The 17,352-nt window shown below is 43.4% G+C and overlaps 1 protein-coding gene across 1 annotated transcript in view; it reads left to right on the forward strand.

Moving 5' to 3' along the window:
- Positions 1–17,352, forward strand: part of MTFP1 (mitochondrial fission process 1) — an 84,264-nt gene that overhangs the window by 14,572 nt on the left and 52,340 nt on the right. Inside the window, exon 2 of the mRNA XM_069214638.1 lies at positions 1,787–1,914. Coding sequence (XP_069070739.1) covers positions 1,787–1,914 — 128 coding nt within the window. The remainder of the gene's footprint in view (positions 1–1,786; positions 1,915–17,352) is intronic.

Here is a 17,352-nt window from a genome sequence, read left to right on the forward strand (position 1 = left end):
CCATGTTTTCATCTTAGTCCTCTTCGATGTCCAGGATTGTTGGAATCCATTTGTGTGCCTGTAGATTGACCCATTGCACTGCCATGAAGAATGGTGGGAAAGCTTTGCATTTGTGTTACGTCTTGGAAAATTATGAATGCTTTTGTCTTTGAACATCTTTTGTTCTACTATTCTTGCCCTAGAGTTGCTAGTTTGTTGCTATTGCATCATCAGGAATGTAACTAGATTGTCTTTCCTCGTGTGATGTTGAAGGAGAGACGTGGTAATAAGGGGCAAAGCAAGGTCTTTGTTGCCTATACAAGGCAGCAGCATTGAAGGCCCTGAAATTAAAGTTGGATGATAATTACTTTTGAAGAGATTGTGAAGTCCATGGTTTGTGGAGGTCACATCTAAGAAACTCACATACGACTGCTTGGATTACAACAATCCTCTCATTGGTGAGATTACCAAAAGGGATGTCAGCCCAAGAACAACGCAGGACTATCTGAAGCTACTCTGAAAATGCCAAAGAATAACACATTTCTAATCAATTCTGTCCAAAGAACTTGCTTTGCACAAAATTAATTAGAAATTTGTTAATTATCATCCAACTTTCATTTCAGGGCTTTCAATTCTGCTGCGTTGTAGAGACATTTTTGTCACGCAACATACAGGCAGTTATTTCGTCTGGCACACTGATAAGGTCAGCTGTTACAGCACACTGAATGTTGAGCCAGATGAGCTTGATCTCTAGGCCTTGGTATACATCACCCTATCTGGTGAGAGTTGTGTGATTGTATGTGAGCCCCAGTGAGGCTGTGGTGTCCAGCAAGAAGGAGCAGGCACCTGTCCAAGATTAGCTGCGATCTCTTGCTGAACTGACAATGGTGGTGGATCAGGGGTTTTCACACTAAGACTTTTAATTTTCCCCCTTATTTTGGCACTTACTCTCCATCGGTGAGTGGGGATAATGGAAGTCTTTTTGTATGATGAACAGTCCTTCTCCTTTACAAAAGAATCTACCAAGCTTGGGGGTAGTCAGAGTGTGAGTGCAGTGCTTAGTAGCTGGGATGCCTGGTCAGGGCCCAAGGGTCAAAAATCACTTTTCCATTGAGCCTTCATCTGTTGTAGGACTTCAATCACATGTATTAAATTAAGGTCAGTGGAATGTGCTCTTATGTTTGCCCTAGGTGTGGTACTGGAGACAGGTGAAGAAAGGACCAATAGCATGGCTGATGGGGTATTGTGGAACAGCTATTGCTTTGTAGTTAGGTGTGGAAATCAGGTAGTCTCGTGAGTGTATTGTGGTTATAGCCTTTCTGCCCCCCACCCAGGAATGAATCTCAGAAAACACCAGAGAGTTTGTTGACGTGAACATCTCCTAGCGCCTAAAGTGCACCCATAAACTCATCTGCTTGTTGGAGAGTCTCTTTGTCATTTGGGGTGCATGTCACACCCAGGCCGCTTACTCCGGTTCAAGCTCGTCGGCCTGACTCTCATGTCAGGCACAGGTTTAAGGAGCTGAGGAAGCGATTGTCAGTGGCACTTGTTCCAGCAAGGATCATTTAAGGCTGGTGCTGCTCTTGGTGTGGCAAGTCACATCCACTTTGATGGCCAGACTGTGGCCCTGGCAGAGCACAGGGAGCTGGATTGAAGGGGACACTGGTCTCCTCTCTGTCCTCAGGTCTGACAAGGACAGTGCAGGGATTCCTTGAGGACTAGAGAGACCTCTTACCATCACTTATTTGATTTATTCTTACCCACTTGTAGTTACTCAGTTATCCTGCTTGCTGATTTTTTTTTCCAGGATATGCCAATGAAGTTGGTGAAGCGTTCAGAGCACTGATCCCTGTGAAGCTTGTCTGGGCAAGCTATGGGGTGGCGACTGCCTACGTGACAGCTGATGCCATTGATAAAGGAAAGAAAGCAGCAGTGGTGAGTGATCTGAAACTACTACTAGAATGTTAATCTTCATAAGAGACTGCTATGCTTAATCCTGGGGTAAGGTAGGGCAAGTAGACAATTCAGATGGGCTATAGCCTACAAGAGAGGCGAGTCAAATTTGACTGTTGTTGCCTGAAAACCAAAAGCAGATTTTAAGTTAAAGCAGAAAACTTCAGTGTGTGAAATAAAAATCATACCTCAGCATTTTACTCAGAATAATGGTCTAGTAGTGAACCTACCAAAGCAGGCGGAGTGGAATCTAAATATACACCACATATCCTTCTCTAGAAGCCATTATGTTTACCTAACTCTGTGTCCTTCATGCTTTATTTTCCATTCATGTTTTCCACTACTTCTAAACAAACCTTAGATTGTACGTTCTTTAAAATACCAACATTGTTGTTCTGCATTTGATAAGACAACTTGATTACCGAGTTCTGCTGTAGTATTTGCTCATCACTGAATGTCAGAGGGTTTTATAACCCATTTCTAATGTGGAAAGCCTGTTATTTATTTCTTAGGAAACAAGGTATTGATGTTATCGATCTTAAGCAAAAAATCCAAGTTGTATCTTATCTTCCTGCTCACACTAGAACGTTGGTCAAGCCACCATGCTCAGCCACTTGGACTATTGTAATTCTCTAATCCTGGCCTCGCCTGCCACTAGTCTGCATCACATTTCAAAGTGAAGCTGGTGTTACATCACCCCAGATGCTGTTCTGCATCTATTTGTTGGAGGTTACTTCATAGGCTCCAAGTTTTTATGAGGTTTATTTTTAAGGCAATGTTCATTGTTTTTAGGGTGTATCATCGCTTTGGCCCTAGATCCCTGCAGAAGAAATTCCACCTTTGTCAACGTTCTAGAAATTTAGGATATTCTGATGCGTATGCATAGAATATGCTGCTTCCGTTTGGTAGGCAGAGCCTTCTGCTTCGTGGCAGCCAAGACTGGGAGTTTGCTGACTCTCTATCTGCACGCTATCAATAATATGCTGCTTTGTTCAAGGTACCAACAGCTTTCCTGTTCTCTGAAAGGTCTCCACAACTTATCCTTCATTCCTTAGTTCTCAGAGCCAGGACATTGTTTCTGTAACAGTGCGCTTTAGAAGTTCATTTTTCTTTTTCTTTACTTTACATTACAAATAAACAGATCTGTAATCCAGAGTGAGACATTGATTTTACAATACCTTTGTAAATTACAAATGTTATTAATTAATGGTAGTCAAATAGAATGCTGAGTCTGCTTAGCCCGGATTCAGTGCTATAGTTTTTGGCACATTGGATTTTGTTAATGGCAAGGGTTCAAGTCATAGAGCTATTCAGCCGAAGTTTACAGTGTACCAATGTGAGCAGAGGTGGGCCCATCACAGAATGCAAAGGCAGGAGTTGGACAATACTGCCAATGTATTCGGGGAACACAGTGTTGAGGCAGAAGACGAAAAAGCCAGCTCATCTGGGGCACAACTCAATCATTCATCTCCCAGCCTGAAGGTGGCCATTTTCTCCAAGTCTGACAAGTGCCTCACAGACACAGATTGGGTGCTGAGCCCCATATCTAAGAAACGGCACCTGTTCCACAACTGCTTTCAGGTCATGCTCGGCACCAGCCCAAGCCTTTGGAGATGAGGCTCCTTTCTTCCGGTTGTTGACCATGCATGTCCTTCGAGCCCGCAGATTCTATATAAATCTTGGAAGATGAGATGACCTTTGGCGCTGGCACCAAAGCCTGCTTTGGGCACCAAAACTCATGTTGATGCCGAAACCACGCTTGACATCGAAAACTCCATCTACTGAAAACACCCTCTACAGCTGGCTCTGAGGAGTCAGAGCAACCTATTCTCCCGTGGATGCAGGAAGAGCTGCATGCTCACCAGAAATGCCTGTTCATCTGTCATCAGGCAAGCAAGATCACTACCAGGCTACCTCCAAAGCCACCAGTGAGTTTGCCACGGAAGAGGAAGCTCACTTATGAGGAGGAAATTGCTTTTGTGCCTCCCATACTTCCTAAGCTCAAGATGCGCATGGAAAGGGGCACCAACCCTCTCCCTGTTCCCCCTCATCTCCATATCCTCCTTCACTTCCTCCTACCCTCTCTCCACCACCACTACCTTCAATGCACACTTCCCCTCTTCTATACTCGGCAGAAGGTTCACCCCTACGACGCACCTTACGACCTAGTGTTTACTGATGACCTGTGGCACAACTACACTTTTGATCCCCCCACGCGACACAGGTCCAGAACTGTACCTAGCTATGTTCTCTCCCACCCCCATGGAATGACCCTGCTTTCTACAACGAAGTAATTCAGACGGCTTCCACTTATCATAAAGTCGATACGCATGCCCTCCAGGAAAAAGACAGCTTCCTGGTAGAGACACTAACACCCAACTTACAGTTTCAGTTCCTTCCTTTGCTTAACAGTACACTTAAAACCACTACAGACACCTTTAAGGAGCCTGTGAAGGCAAAGGAGGATGCACACTGAGTGGAAGAAATACAAGCCCTCTCCCTGCAACCCACCCTACATAAGTGAGCAAGTACCACGATTCCCTTATGGTCCACACTGTGTGTGAACACCCGGGCCACAGGAGATGCCACAGGAGATGCTTCCCTCCTGATAACAAGAGCAAAAAGATAGACATGGTGGGGAAAAGACTATCGTGCAGGCAGCTACACACACTGGAGGAGCGAGCCAACTCTGGTAAGCTGCCCCTCCAGTACGATTGATGGTACTGGGGTGAGATGCACCTCCTTGAGGAGCATTGGCTGAGGGGAGAAGAATTGGTGGCGGAGAGAAAAAGCATTTGCAAACCTCCATTATCTGTGCCGTAGATGCCACCGACACTGCAGCCCATGGGAGTGATACCAGCATCCTCGTAAGACCCCATCTCTGGCTCTGTATCTCTGATTTTTAACCAGAAGTACAGCCGCATCTGCTCAGCTTGCCCTCAAAAGGCAAAGACCTCTTTGTCCCACATGTTGACTGTATGTTTTTTTTAGACCAATAAGTACTTTTGCTTTCAACCAATGATTTTTTTTAGGTCTTTCCTACCAGACAGTGCAAGCTATATGGTTGAAAAATACCTGTTCTGGGATTACCACCCATTACTGCCTACCCATTAATTATCTTTTGTTGGCTTTATTGTTGCCCTTGTTTGTCTGCTTCTTATTCATTGACTTTCCTTCTCCATCTGGTGTTTTTTCCCTCCCATGGACTATACCATCCTTTGGTTTAAATTCCTTCCTATTCTAATTTTTACAGAACAACGTTCTCTTTTCTTATGCACTCCTTAAGAGTTTGTATGTTTTCCAGCTCTTTCCCTAGTGTGATTCTCTCCCTCCAGATAGCAGCCACTCACCCCGTGCTCCTTGTTACTGTCTGCCTCTTGTTGCAAGCTTTCTCTCTCTCCATCATGTTTCTTCCTACCAAAATCTTCCCATCGCCAGCACTACTGTTGTTTCTTGCTCAGGTGCTATTTTCTGGCTCCCATGTTGGTCTCCCCCCTGCGCTGCCTTTTCTCTCCCCACCCACTACTTTCCCCGCCCTATTGTCTTTATTATTTTTAAAATATTTTATTTTATGCTTTCTTTATTTTTTGGGGATGACTTGGCGTCAGATTGCTGCTTATTCTTCCATCTTTGAAAAGGTGCTTTCTCACTACTTGTATTTTTTATTATTTATAGATCCATCTTGGATCGATAAATTTTAAAAAATGGTACATGCTCCCATTTTGTAGACGTCCGCAATGCATGCACACATCATCAAACTTGCGTGCACCTACAAACTTATTTGGCTGCATAATTTCTTTCTTTTTAATTTTTTTTTTAGGGCAAGATCTTTTGGCTTTCGCAGTGCTTGTTGATATTGGTGAAGGCCCAACAGCTGCCCTAACAACAAAGTTTTATAAACAAAAATAAAATAAAATGCCAAAACAAAATAAGCATTGACAAAGCCAAAAGGCTGGTATCCAGTTCCAGACATATTTGGTTTGTTAATACTTGTTTTAAGACCAGTGCTTAATTTGAGCTGGTTGTTGCAGGTGAGGTTACCTGGCACTCCTTTTTGGGGACTGGCACGTATTTTTCTTCAACAGACTTTGATCCAGAGCAAGAGAGAAAAATACAGAAAATGGAAGAAGAAAGGAACGATGCAAGAGTGGGATAAAGGAGTAGGGAGTGTCTAGTGGTGGATAAAAGTGGTAGGAGTTGGAGTCCAAACTAAGCAACCTTGGTGTTTGGCACCCGACCTTCGTTAGTGCCATCCGCAGGCTTCAGGCCCAAATATTCACATAAAAATGCAGCCAGGTTTCTAACTCCTGACGGAATGCTCGAAGGCTAACAACTTAGCCATAGAACCACATCGACTTGACTTAAGTGATCCAAACTATAGGCCTGTACTGGTATCTTAGGTTTTTTATTCAAGCCTATGATATTGAATGCTCAGCTGCTGAGTGTTTCCAACTGTTGAAAGCCACTTCAGCATCAGTGATTATATTTGTGATAATAAATAGCGTTATGCGTGTGGATGTTGCACTTCTTCCACCGCTTTACCAAATGTGTGGCTACTTGGGTTGGAAGAAGGATACATGAAAGGGTTACAAATTTTTTTAATTTGGAGGGTGGGGGGGAAGAGAAGGGTTGTTTTGTCCGAACATGCACCAGTTATCCGGGGCTCTCACTGACACAACTGACAAGATGAAGGTATTTAGGCATAGGTTTCTTACTAAGGTGTCAAAACTGAGTGATGTGATAAACCTAAGGAGTTGTGTTGGGCAAACGTCACCGAGCAATCAAACCTGATTCGAAGAAATCATGCAGCTCATCATGGCATGAATACGTGAAGAGGACTTCCGAAGGGTCGAATATGTGCATGCTTGGATGGGCAGTATTTCAATTTCGTCTGACAAGTTTTGCAAAGTTCACAACCTTAGCAATTTAGAAAGGTTGCAAAGTTTTCCAGGATCTCAAAACTTTGCCTCCGGCTACAATTGGGCCTAATACGAGTGAATTTTTTCAACATACTCTTTTAATTTTGTTCCCTGTCCACTTTTTTTTTTAAACTACTTAATTTTTTTAAAAAAGCTATGGTTACACTTTTTTAAAGAATAACTAAAAATGTTAGTCAGAGTTAAAACTTTGCAACTTCTCGGGCCGTGGTGAAAGAAAATAAATTCCCTTTTTTAGGGTTTAGATAATGAAAACGTGAAGTCAAGCCTTTGAAGGCTGGTGGGCAGCGTGAGGCAGAATCACCAGGAAATTGTAGCAAAGAATGAAAGAAAAGATACTGCCTACTACTACATCGTCGTAGAAGAGCATAGCACGTGACCTTGATATAGTACGGCTTGGTTGCACAGCTGTCACCAGACTATTATATGAACATTACTGGAGAGTAGCTAGGACTTTCGTACATGTTGGGAGCCAGAAGTACATGTTTTGATCGGGGAGAAATTGTGTGCTTCGGCAAAAAAAGTGATTGCCCTCCACACAGCTATGATCGTTTTGTTTATGTGTTGGGCTTGTCTGAGTTTGGACTTTCAGGGGCAAACACATGCCATCTTAGATAACTAGATAACTTATGTTTTTTTCTGGCAACAGCACAGATAGGAAGGCAGTCATTAACCTACATGTTTTTTAGGTCTGGCCTGACAGTGCAATTGCCTTGTGACCTTTTAAGCTCCAACAAACAATATTCTGCAGTTCTTTGGCTCCACAAATACATATTCATTCCCATGCTATTCACTTGTGATACTTCACATTAGCATACAACATTCTTTTAAAGCCAGACCTATTGGCATTCGCAATGCGTGTTTTTAACCTTGAAATTTAACTAAAGGAAGCCTTTGTTCCTTTGTCTGGTGGAGTGTACAGCTGAAATAATTGGAATGCCCATCTGCAGTGCCTGTCACCCCCATGATGTGAAATAATTGAGTTCTGACCCTTGATCTGATCACACACAGGTCCCCTATAAGTGTGTGTGTGTATATATATCCGAATTTGTTTTTGCCTTCTTTATACACTCCCTTGCATTCTCTGGCTGGTATTCATGCTTTATCAAGCAACTGCATTTTAAAACCTCAAATACAGGAACAACAAATATGTCCTTATAGGTGGGTTATTCTGTAGGAGGGATCAGAGCAAGAATGTGAATGTAGCATAATTGAATGAAAAATTGAATTGAACGGAGCTGCAGTTTAAGCCACGTTTCATAAACTGAGAGTTTGAGAAATTAATCTGAGTGATGGGATAACTACAGAGGTGTGATGAGAATTTTTGAAACAATCGGCATTTGTGGAACTCGGACTTCACATTTGGAAGCAGACTATTAATTAGATACAAATACCAGGTCTTGCCTAGATACAATCTTAGCTGTTTTAAAGTGTCATGTCATCAAAACAGTTCATAAATAAAAATGAAATACATATTTGCATCCATCGAGGGGTTTTGTGATCTGTTCAGCCTTCGCTCACAGTTTTCTTCAGCGTGTCACAGCATGGGGCACATGGCCAGCCCCCTGGCTGAAGTGGGGCTTGATTACTGTGCGCATCCACCAAAAAAGAAGTGCACCTAAGTGCCAGATCATGTGGGCTAATACTGTGCTTATGTTTTTTTTTTTCCTTTTATTCTTGATCTTTTTTATTTTTTAGGCATCCTAGTTTGTTTATAGGACACATCTTCATACCCAACCACGAGATCAATCCTCGTGCCTCAGGCTCCCTGATCATGCGTCGTCCTTTGTCACTTGTCACAGTCCTTAGCAAAATTGTCTACCTCTCAGAGTTCAAATCGGGGACATTTGCTGCCTGCGCTGATTTTCAATAGAAATGTCTTCAGCAGCAAAGATAGTTGAGCCATGAGAAGAGCCTTATTCTCAGCCCGTATTTAATCTTTTTTAAAAGATCACATATATTAAACCCCAAGCAGAGTGGATAAAATCAGTGCATGTAGCTAAAATCTTAGTGCACCAAGTTACTCTTTCCGGAATATGTGTCAAAGTGGGTAAGGCAGCTTGGTAACGTTACAGCGCATTGGGGAAGGTCGCTTCCCGCAATGAGGTATTTTTTTCAGAAATGGCACACAGTGCATATTCAGAGGGTAAATGTTTCCCAGGTCCAGGTGTGAATAGATTATTCAACCTGTGGTTTTGCTTTGCATTCAAGGACTTTTAGTCCTGTTTGCCCGATTATAAATTCAGGTCCGGTATGCAAAGCAAAAAAAAATGCACTGGATGATCCACTTGCACATGAACCTTGGAACCCTGACAACTCCGTACTTTTGTATCCCCTAAGAAATTTCCATTTGTAGCCCAACTGCACATGCAGAACAAGTCTACAGACACTTAACGAGATTTCACCATGGAAAAGCTGGCACCTAATCCACTAAATATTCACAAATCTGAATAAATATTGGTAGAAAACCAGAAAGGGCAGCAAAAAAGAGATCACAGTGACGTGAAAAGGATGCGTCCAGCCCGAATGAAAGCTTGAAAATGCCAACCCTCCTCAGCTAGATAGTAAAAGACAACCATAACTTGGGATGCAATGTGCCCTTCGCACGTTCTGCTCCGGTGCCACTGCACCTGCTGTACTAACCACAGCTCGCCGCTGTGCGAGGAAAGGTATTTATATATTCCTAACCGCTGTTTATATATTTAGAACATTTTAATGGTTGCAAAAGCTTTGTCTCCACAAGAGCAGTCAATCTCTTGTAATAAAAAAACCTAATTGCCGGACAGCCTTTTAAGCAGACTGAACTGAGGCGACTTTATAAATGTGAGGTGGGGCTGACTGCAGAGACTATTGGCGCTACAGAAATAGTAGGCAGCAGAGTCACTAAACGTGGCGCCCACATTTGGCGAGTTCTCAGCCGTGGGTCCGTCTGGAAGATCTCACCACGCTGGAGAGCTTTGTTGTGCCGTTTGTGAAGCGAGGGCAGTCCCAGAAGGCTGTGGGGCACCATAGGTAAAGTTAGCAAAGGTGCGGCGTAGGTATCAACCTGTTAGGGTTGAAGATTAAGGAGCCTTGGGCCAATAGGGATGATTCATACATCACTTATATAAACTGAGTGAGGCAGTCGCTAAAAAAGTTTTTTTTTTAAAAACTTCTTTGCGGTAGTCTCTATTTTTTTTTTTACAGTGACACCTCCAACAGAAGGTCAGTGGCAAATGGCTCAGAGTTGTTGCTCAAAGGTTGTTTAATTTCTTTCAGAACGTTTTGAGGTAGGCCTTTTTAACAGCCGTCAGAATCTGTTAAAACAACAACTTGTATGCACACACCGATTACTGGTCACTTTAAAGACATCCACCAGTCAATCAAATTGGACACGTGGGTCTCTCAGCTGGAAGGCAGGAGTTTGCTAGGCTAGCGCTCTAAGGGGCATATTTACAAGGAAGTGGTGCAGCGCCAAACTTGGCAGTGCCGCGCTGAGTCCCTTCAGAAACACAGGGATGCGCTGTATTTACAAAAATACAGCGCACCCCTGTCTTTCCCCTATCATTAAATTTACCTGCCTAGCGCCAACGCAGGAACCCTTGCACCATAGTGCAAGGGTGCTTGTGTTTCAGGGATGATTGTCGATCTGCAGGAAGGTGGCCCTTTCTGCACATAAACAATCAATAATGGCGATTGGTTACTTCTATGTGTGCTGCAAGTCGCAAATCGCCATTCTTTTTTATTGTTTATATGCAGGAAGGGAGACCTTCCTGCACATAAACACTCACATAGAAAAAGCAAAAACGAGGAGAAATAAAAGTATTTCTCATCAATGGTGCCATGCTAACGCCACCCCTGGGGTGGCTTTAGTTTTTGGTGCTGCCTCAGGTTTACGATTTCTTGTAAATCTGGGGTGGCGTCAATAGCAATGGGTGTTGCACGGGTACGCCTACAGCAACACCCATTGCCCCTCAGAGTGTGTACTCGCCCGTCTTCATAGGATTGTAAGCTGGAGCTGACAGAATGTATTTCAAAACCTTCTCCCGGTGACCGGGACTCAAACAAGGAAAAATTCTACATGTTCCCAGAGGCAAAATCAGCATTGGTACCAATCACTGTTCTCCTAAGTAGATTCTTTAACTTTACCCGCAGATAAGAAAGCGATTCCCAAAAGGGAAGCGTTTTAAGTAAGGTACTATTTACTCTTTTGTCTGGTAGACTACACGCACATGTCAGTAATATCCGTCCTCCCTGCTCAGTGTTCTGACTTTGCAAACCCAACTTACAGGCCTTCCATCAGAGCAGAAGCACTGTCTTAGGTGCATTGTAACATCCAGCCAGCATCAGTACAGCTCAGTCGCATGTTTGGCCTCCATTTCTACTCTCAAAACAGCATGTTGAGGCAAGTAACTTCTGCAGTAGGATACCAACATCTCAATCAACATCAAATCTCAAAAGACTAATTAAATGAGTTATCAAAATGACTACACCAGCTTGTTATATCATATTTGCATACAACCCTACACAATTAGCTGTAAATATATCCTTTGGGCTGCTCCAGTCAGCTGATCGGGAAACAAATAAACAAAGCAGACTCTTTCATTTGAGAAGATGGGTGTTCAAAGCTTTACGGGGAAAAGCGTACTTCAGTGGACAGGACCTGGTAGCAGTTGGGGCTGGACTATTCATACCGGAGCGCGACAAGGCTGGTTTGATTCTGGCTGGTCTCTCTCCGTATTGCCATAGTGGACCTTAAACAGTGAATATTAATGCAGCCTAAGTGAATGCCAGCAGCTAAGTTTAATTCAAGCATTGCTTCCATCCTGTTGCAGGTCTGGTCTTTGACACTGCTTTAGCTCTTCTCCAAACGATTCTTTTTTTTTTTTTCCCTAAAAAATTATACATAATATACATACAAAGAGATGTTTTGGCCAGCACTGTTCACTAATTGTTTTTTTAAATTGTCCTTCACATTTTCCTTTCGCCCACCATAGCATACATCAAGGAGGAATTGGTCTGCCTACCTCATTCGTTGGATGCCTCCACTTTGAGTGTGTGCACTCGGCCTCTTTACGTTGTTCACATTCTTATAAAATACTTTATTTCCCTTCACTGTTTAGTGCCACAGCAGGTTTAAACATGGCATTTGGTATCTGGGGCTGATCTTTTTCCTCACCAATTTGTTTTTCACCCCTTCTTTTGCCCAACAGCAATTTGTCTGTGTAGTTCAGCCAGTCGACACGGTTGATTGATGTTGAGGCTGGGAGCAAACAGCTGCTGATTTGATGATTACAGTTACATCTCCTAACCTTTTGAGCATTACAGATATATTTAGTCACCTAGCCACGCATTATACTATTTGGTGTATTACTTCCACTAAAAGCAGTGCAGGAAAGGCGCTATGAGGAGTAGGGTGACCACCTCACTCCAGGTCATTGTGGACACACTCTCCAGTCTTTAACCTTCCACATACAAATAATTAATTTCAAGTGTATTAGTCTAATTAGTACAATGAAAGTAAAACAAGGTTAGATCACCCAGAATGCATTAGGCTAGTACACAAAGGTTAATGACTTGTACCAGTGATATTGGACCTGGTCATTGTAACCACAGTTCAGGTGAGTTTTTAGAGAGGAACGGTTGGTGCACAAGAAGCAGGTGCAGAGTCTGGAGGAGAAAGAAAACATGATCTCAGTTCTTGTCATAATTAACAGAGGACACGCATGTTTCGGAGTTAACTGTGGCTGCAGGATCAGGTATGCAGGCAAGCCAATTTATGACACTGGTTGTTCTAACCTAAAATAAAATAAAAAACACACATTTAATATGTTCTGATACAGTGTACTTTCGAGATGTTAAAATAGTCCTTCATGCAATGCAAAGCAAGCACACACTAGAAGGTGGAGTGATATAGCATAACGTGATAGGGAAATACTCCTCATGGTGGAGCTAGATCCCATTCTAGGATTATTTTAAAGAATTGGTAACACGACATTCTGCGTAGTCCAAGGCAGTGGTACTACATGTATGTGCAGCTTCTGGCCATTTACCAATATACTTCTTGATACATCGAAACACTGGGTTTATCTGATCTGGCCTAGTGCTGAAGGAACGGATTCGTCCTCCTTAACAAGCACTTATTATCCTAAGAACTACCTTGTGAAATTAAGATTAAAGAGAAATTTGTCGCTGTTCTACATACCTCTTCACTTACTCTGCTATCCATAATCGAATGTCCGAGTACCCTAAGCAACTGGGAGAGAGATTTCCTGGATATTTTCCGAGCTAATATTCACATGGTTTCTGAATAACTAGGAGTGCAGCCAGTTTTGAAATATTCTGAGACTCCAAAGATGGAAGTGATTTTTATTTACATACTGGCTCCTATTTTCAGATTCATTTTTAACGACCCTAAAAATGGCTTAATTAAAGCCTTGGTGAGTGGCATTTCACACACAGTCTCTGATATCAGCTTGTCTTCTGTCTGGAGATGCCACAACCATCTCACAGGTGTGGGGAGCATTAGAAAACCAGGTTTAAAAGAGTACAATTTCTTTAGTAGGTGATAAACCTTCAAGTATTTTATTGGTCCATTCCTTCACTTATTGTTTTTCATTGTTTGTCATAAATTCATAACAGTCCATAATGTAATTTATATAAAAAAAGAAGCATAACCAACGTGTTTCGAGGGAAATACACCCTTCAACAGGACTATGCAGTGAGAATGACACCATATTTTAAACCTTCAAATTAGTATTTTCATATTAACGAATAATGTATGTTCTAAATTACCCAAATTGGTATCCGCAACTTAATCCTCACTTAAGAGGACCTTACGATGGTCTTTTGAAGCTGATAAAAAATGAGTTTATATATATTCCTATTTATCTGATGAGTTAAATCCAGTTACTCCACCAGTTCCCTCAGCGTGATAGTAAGCTCTAATCCAGTGGTCACCCATGTAAATATCTACATCACCCTCTTATTTCCCACGTGCTAAATCTTCCCCTCGAGATCCTTGTTTACCGAGAATTAAAGTTGTAACCCGCTATCACCGGACATGGAAACTGATGCTTTTCAGTGATTCCAAATGCCCATTTACATGAAGAGACGCCAAATGTACAACTACATACTCTATGTGCGTCACGTGAAATGTGCAATCCTGCTATCTGCCATATGAAATTCTCAAATAATTAAAAACGTGTAAAACCCATGCTGTTAGATTGTTACTAGCAGAGAGGACTGGAGGACATCAACTGCAGCACATATTTATAAGTTTACTTCCTATGTCGTGTAGCTTCTTAAGACAATCAGTGCCCCCTCAAACCACCGATGGGGTTTGTGTGTGTGCCACGTGACTTATTAGATAGAATTAGCTGATTTGTTTGGACTGGTGAAATGTGGGAGAGCACAAAATGAAACATACTTCTCACACGAGTAGTATACATTCGGTATTGATTGTTACATTTTTCAAAACTGTGGAACCTAGTGTATTTAGAATACTATTGTACAGCATTTGTGGCCATTAATTTTTTCCTTTTTTGGATGTATACACGTACTTACACACTAACAGTCAAAAGTTCAAATGACAACTATAATTGTTGTACATTATAATCTCACATTCGGTACACCTGGCGGATAGTATGTGTTTGGGTCATGCGTCATTTGTGGATAAAGGAAAACTCAAGAGTTTTGTTTTTCTTTTTTGTCTTATTTTTCTGTACATTGCAGTAATAGACTAATGTCCTCATTCTATTTGGATTGAAAAGGACACAAATGGGCATTTGCAAATGTCAGCAGAAATGTCGCCAAATAAAACTGCATCATTCAAATTTACACTTTGGAACGGGGGAAATGTGCAGTATTACTGTACTATGTTCTATTCCCAGGTGCAGAACTAGAAATGAGAAGGTCTCGCTCCATACAGTAAATATTGCACCCTCTATTATTAGTACATACATTGCAAGGTGTGAGGTAAGGTATTGCCTCCCAAAATAACAGACCACTTAGAATGAGGGCCTAAATGTGATATCCTGTTTGCAAAGAAAATCTAACAGGGCATTCATATTTCTTGACTGTGGTAAGAAGTGTTGCACTGCATTCAGTACCAACCCTCAATAGAGAGCATGGGAATTGATTGCTGGAAGCCGCCACTGAAGATGAGTGAGAAAAAGTAATAAGGGGTATATTTACAAGCCCCTAGCGCCACTGGAGCGTCACTTTTTCTGACGATATTGGTGGCGCTGTGCCTTGCGCTATATTTACAAGACAGCGCTAAGCCACTTTTTGTGTCTTAAAGCCACCTTGTAAATATGGGCCCCTCCAATGCAGTTTTCTGCTGCCGAAGGGCGTGCCATGGGTGTTGCTGTGGACGTTCCACCGCAACACCCATTGCTTTTGACGCTGCACCAGATTTACAAAGAATCCTAAATCTGAGGCAGCGCCTGCATGAAAGTCACTCTTTTTAGCATGGTTACCCCCTCTTTTTGCCTGTTGATCAGTGTGTTTAGACTGTCTTCACTGGGATCCTGCTAACCAGGACTCCAGGGATTGTGCTCTCTCCTCCAAATTTGGTGGCTTTGGTATCCTTTACACCCCACAATTGGCCGGCATACTGGTATACCCCTGTAAGTCCCTAGTATATGGTACCCAGAGTATTGGTACAAAAGGGGCCCCCCATGGCTGTAGCATATATTATGCCAACCATGGGAGCCCATGCAAATTATGTCTGCAGGACTGCCATTGCAGCCTGTGTGAAAAGGTGCATTTACCCTTTCACTGCTGGTCACTGCACCAGGTCACTGTTGGTCACCCCTATGGTAGGCCCTCCTAGCCCAGAGGGTAGGGTGCAGGTGCCTGTGTGTGAGGGCGCCCCTGCATGAGCAGAGATGTCCCTACGAACTCCAGTTCCAATGCACTGGACTTTGTAAGTGTGAGGAAGCCATTTTACCCGTGCACTGACCACAGGTCACTGGTCCAGCCACATAATGGTAACTCCGAACCTAGGCGTTTTTGGTGTCAAACATATTGGAATCCTACCACAATACTAATGCCAGTGTTGATGGCATGATTCCATGCACTCTGGGGGCTCCTCAGAGGATCCCCAGTATTGCTCCTACCAGTCTTCCAGGGTTTGCAGGCAGCCCATGCTGCTGCAGCCCCTCAGAAAGGTTTCTGCTCTCCTGCTGCGTGACCAGCCCAGTTAGGGTAAGACGGAACAAATGATTTCCTGTGGGAGAGGTTAGGCAACACTCTCTCCCTTGGAAATAGGTGTTAAATGGCTGGGGAGGGGTAGCCTCCTCACTCCACTGGCTTGCTTTGAAGGGCACATTTGGTGCGTTCCTTGCATAATTTGGTTTGCACAAGTCTAGGAACCCTCAGTCCCTGCTCTGGCACGAAAGCATACATCGGAACGGGGAGTAACCACTCCCCTGTCCATCACCACCTCAGGGGTGGTGCCCAGAGCTCCTCCAGGTGGCCACTTGAGTCTTGAAAACAAGATGTGCAGAGGCCCCTGCGAGCATCTGATTGGTCACTACAGGTGACTGCAGGTTGACCACCTATTGGGTGAGGGTCACGACGTCAGAGTGACAAATCCCCTTGGTAGGACTATTTAATTGGGTAGGTCTCCAGATTTGTCATGCAGGACTCTTCTGCAACAACCTCTTCTGCTCCTGGCCACTGGAACTAGTTTTGGACTCTTCAGAAATCAAACAAGCCTGCAGCACCTGAGACAGCCTTGCTTGCAACATTGTTTCTCCGGCTCCTTCCAGCACCTGCAACATTTCCACAGCTGTGCATCCTCTGGCGTCAGCAAGACTTCCGCTGCACCAAAGAAGCAAGAAGGAATCTCCCTTGGAATGAAGGAGTCACTCACCTGTATCCGCAGGCACCTAAGGCAAAGATGACCGGCTGCTTGGATCATCTGCCATCCAGCTCTAGGAAGAATCTCCAACACAGGCGGTGGGTCTGAGTGGTTCCCCTTGGTCCTCTCTACCTGCTGTCCAACTTGGGAGATGGTGAGCCCTTACTTCTCCTTACAGGACAGTACCTCTTTGCACTTGCAACTCTTGCAGCAACTAAGGTTTGTTGTCTCTTGCTCAAAGGGATCATAGACTCTTAGTAGCCCGGCCTGAAAAATAGTTAGGGTCCTATAGGGGGCACAAACCATATACTAAAATAGTGGAATGCGAAGTGAAGTCCCCCACCCAAGGATATGGAGTAGATAAAGGGGAGCTGGGAGAACCTGGGACCCCAAGGGGTGAGTACCCAAGGGACCCCCCCAGCGACCTGAGCAGAACTGACGCAGTGCTCCCAATTTTGGCACAGCGCTGTGCCAGTCACTTGTAAATCCAGCCCTAAGTGTGTAACTTATCTCTGCATTCATTGCACACTGCATTGAATTCGGTAGGGAGAACTTAAAGGAGCATCCTTTGCATTGTGTGGTCATCCACGTTCATCATCACCTGGATCTTTGAAGCATCTGACACAGTCCAATGTC

The sequence above is a fragment of the Pleurodeles waltl genome, chromosome 11 (genome assembly GCF_031143425.1).
Source record: "Pleurodeles waltl isolate 20211129_DDA chromosome 11, aPleWal1.hap1.20221129, whole genome shotgun sequence".
NCBI classification, from domain to species: Eukaryota; Metazoa; Chordata; class Amphibia; order Caudata; family Salamandridae; genus Pleurodeles; species Pleurodeles waltl.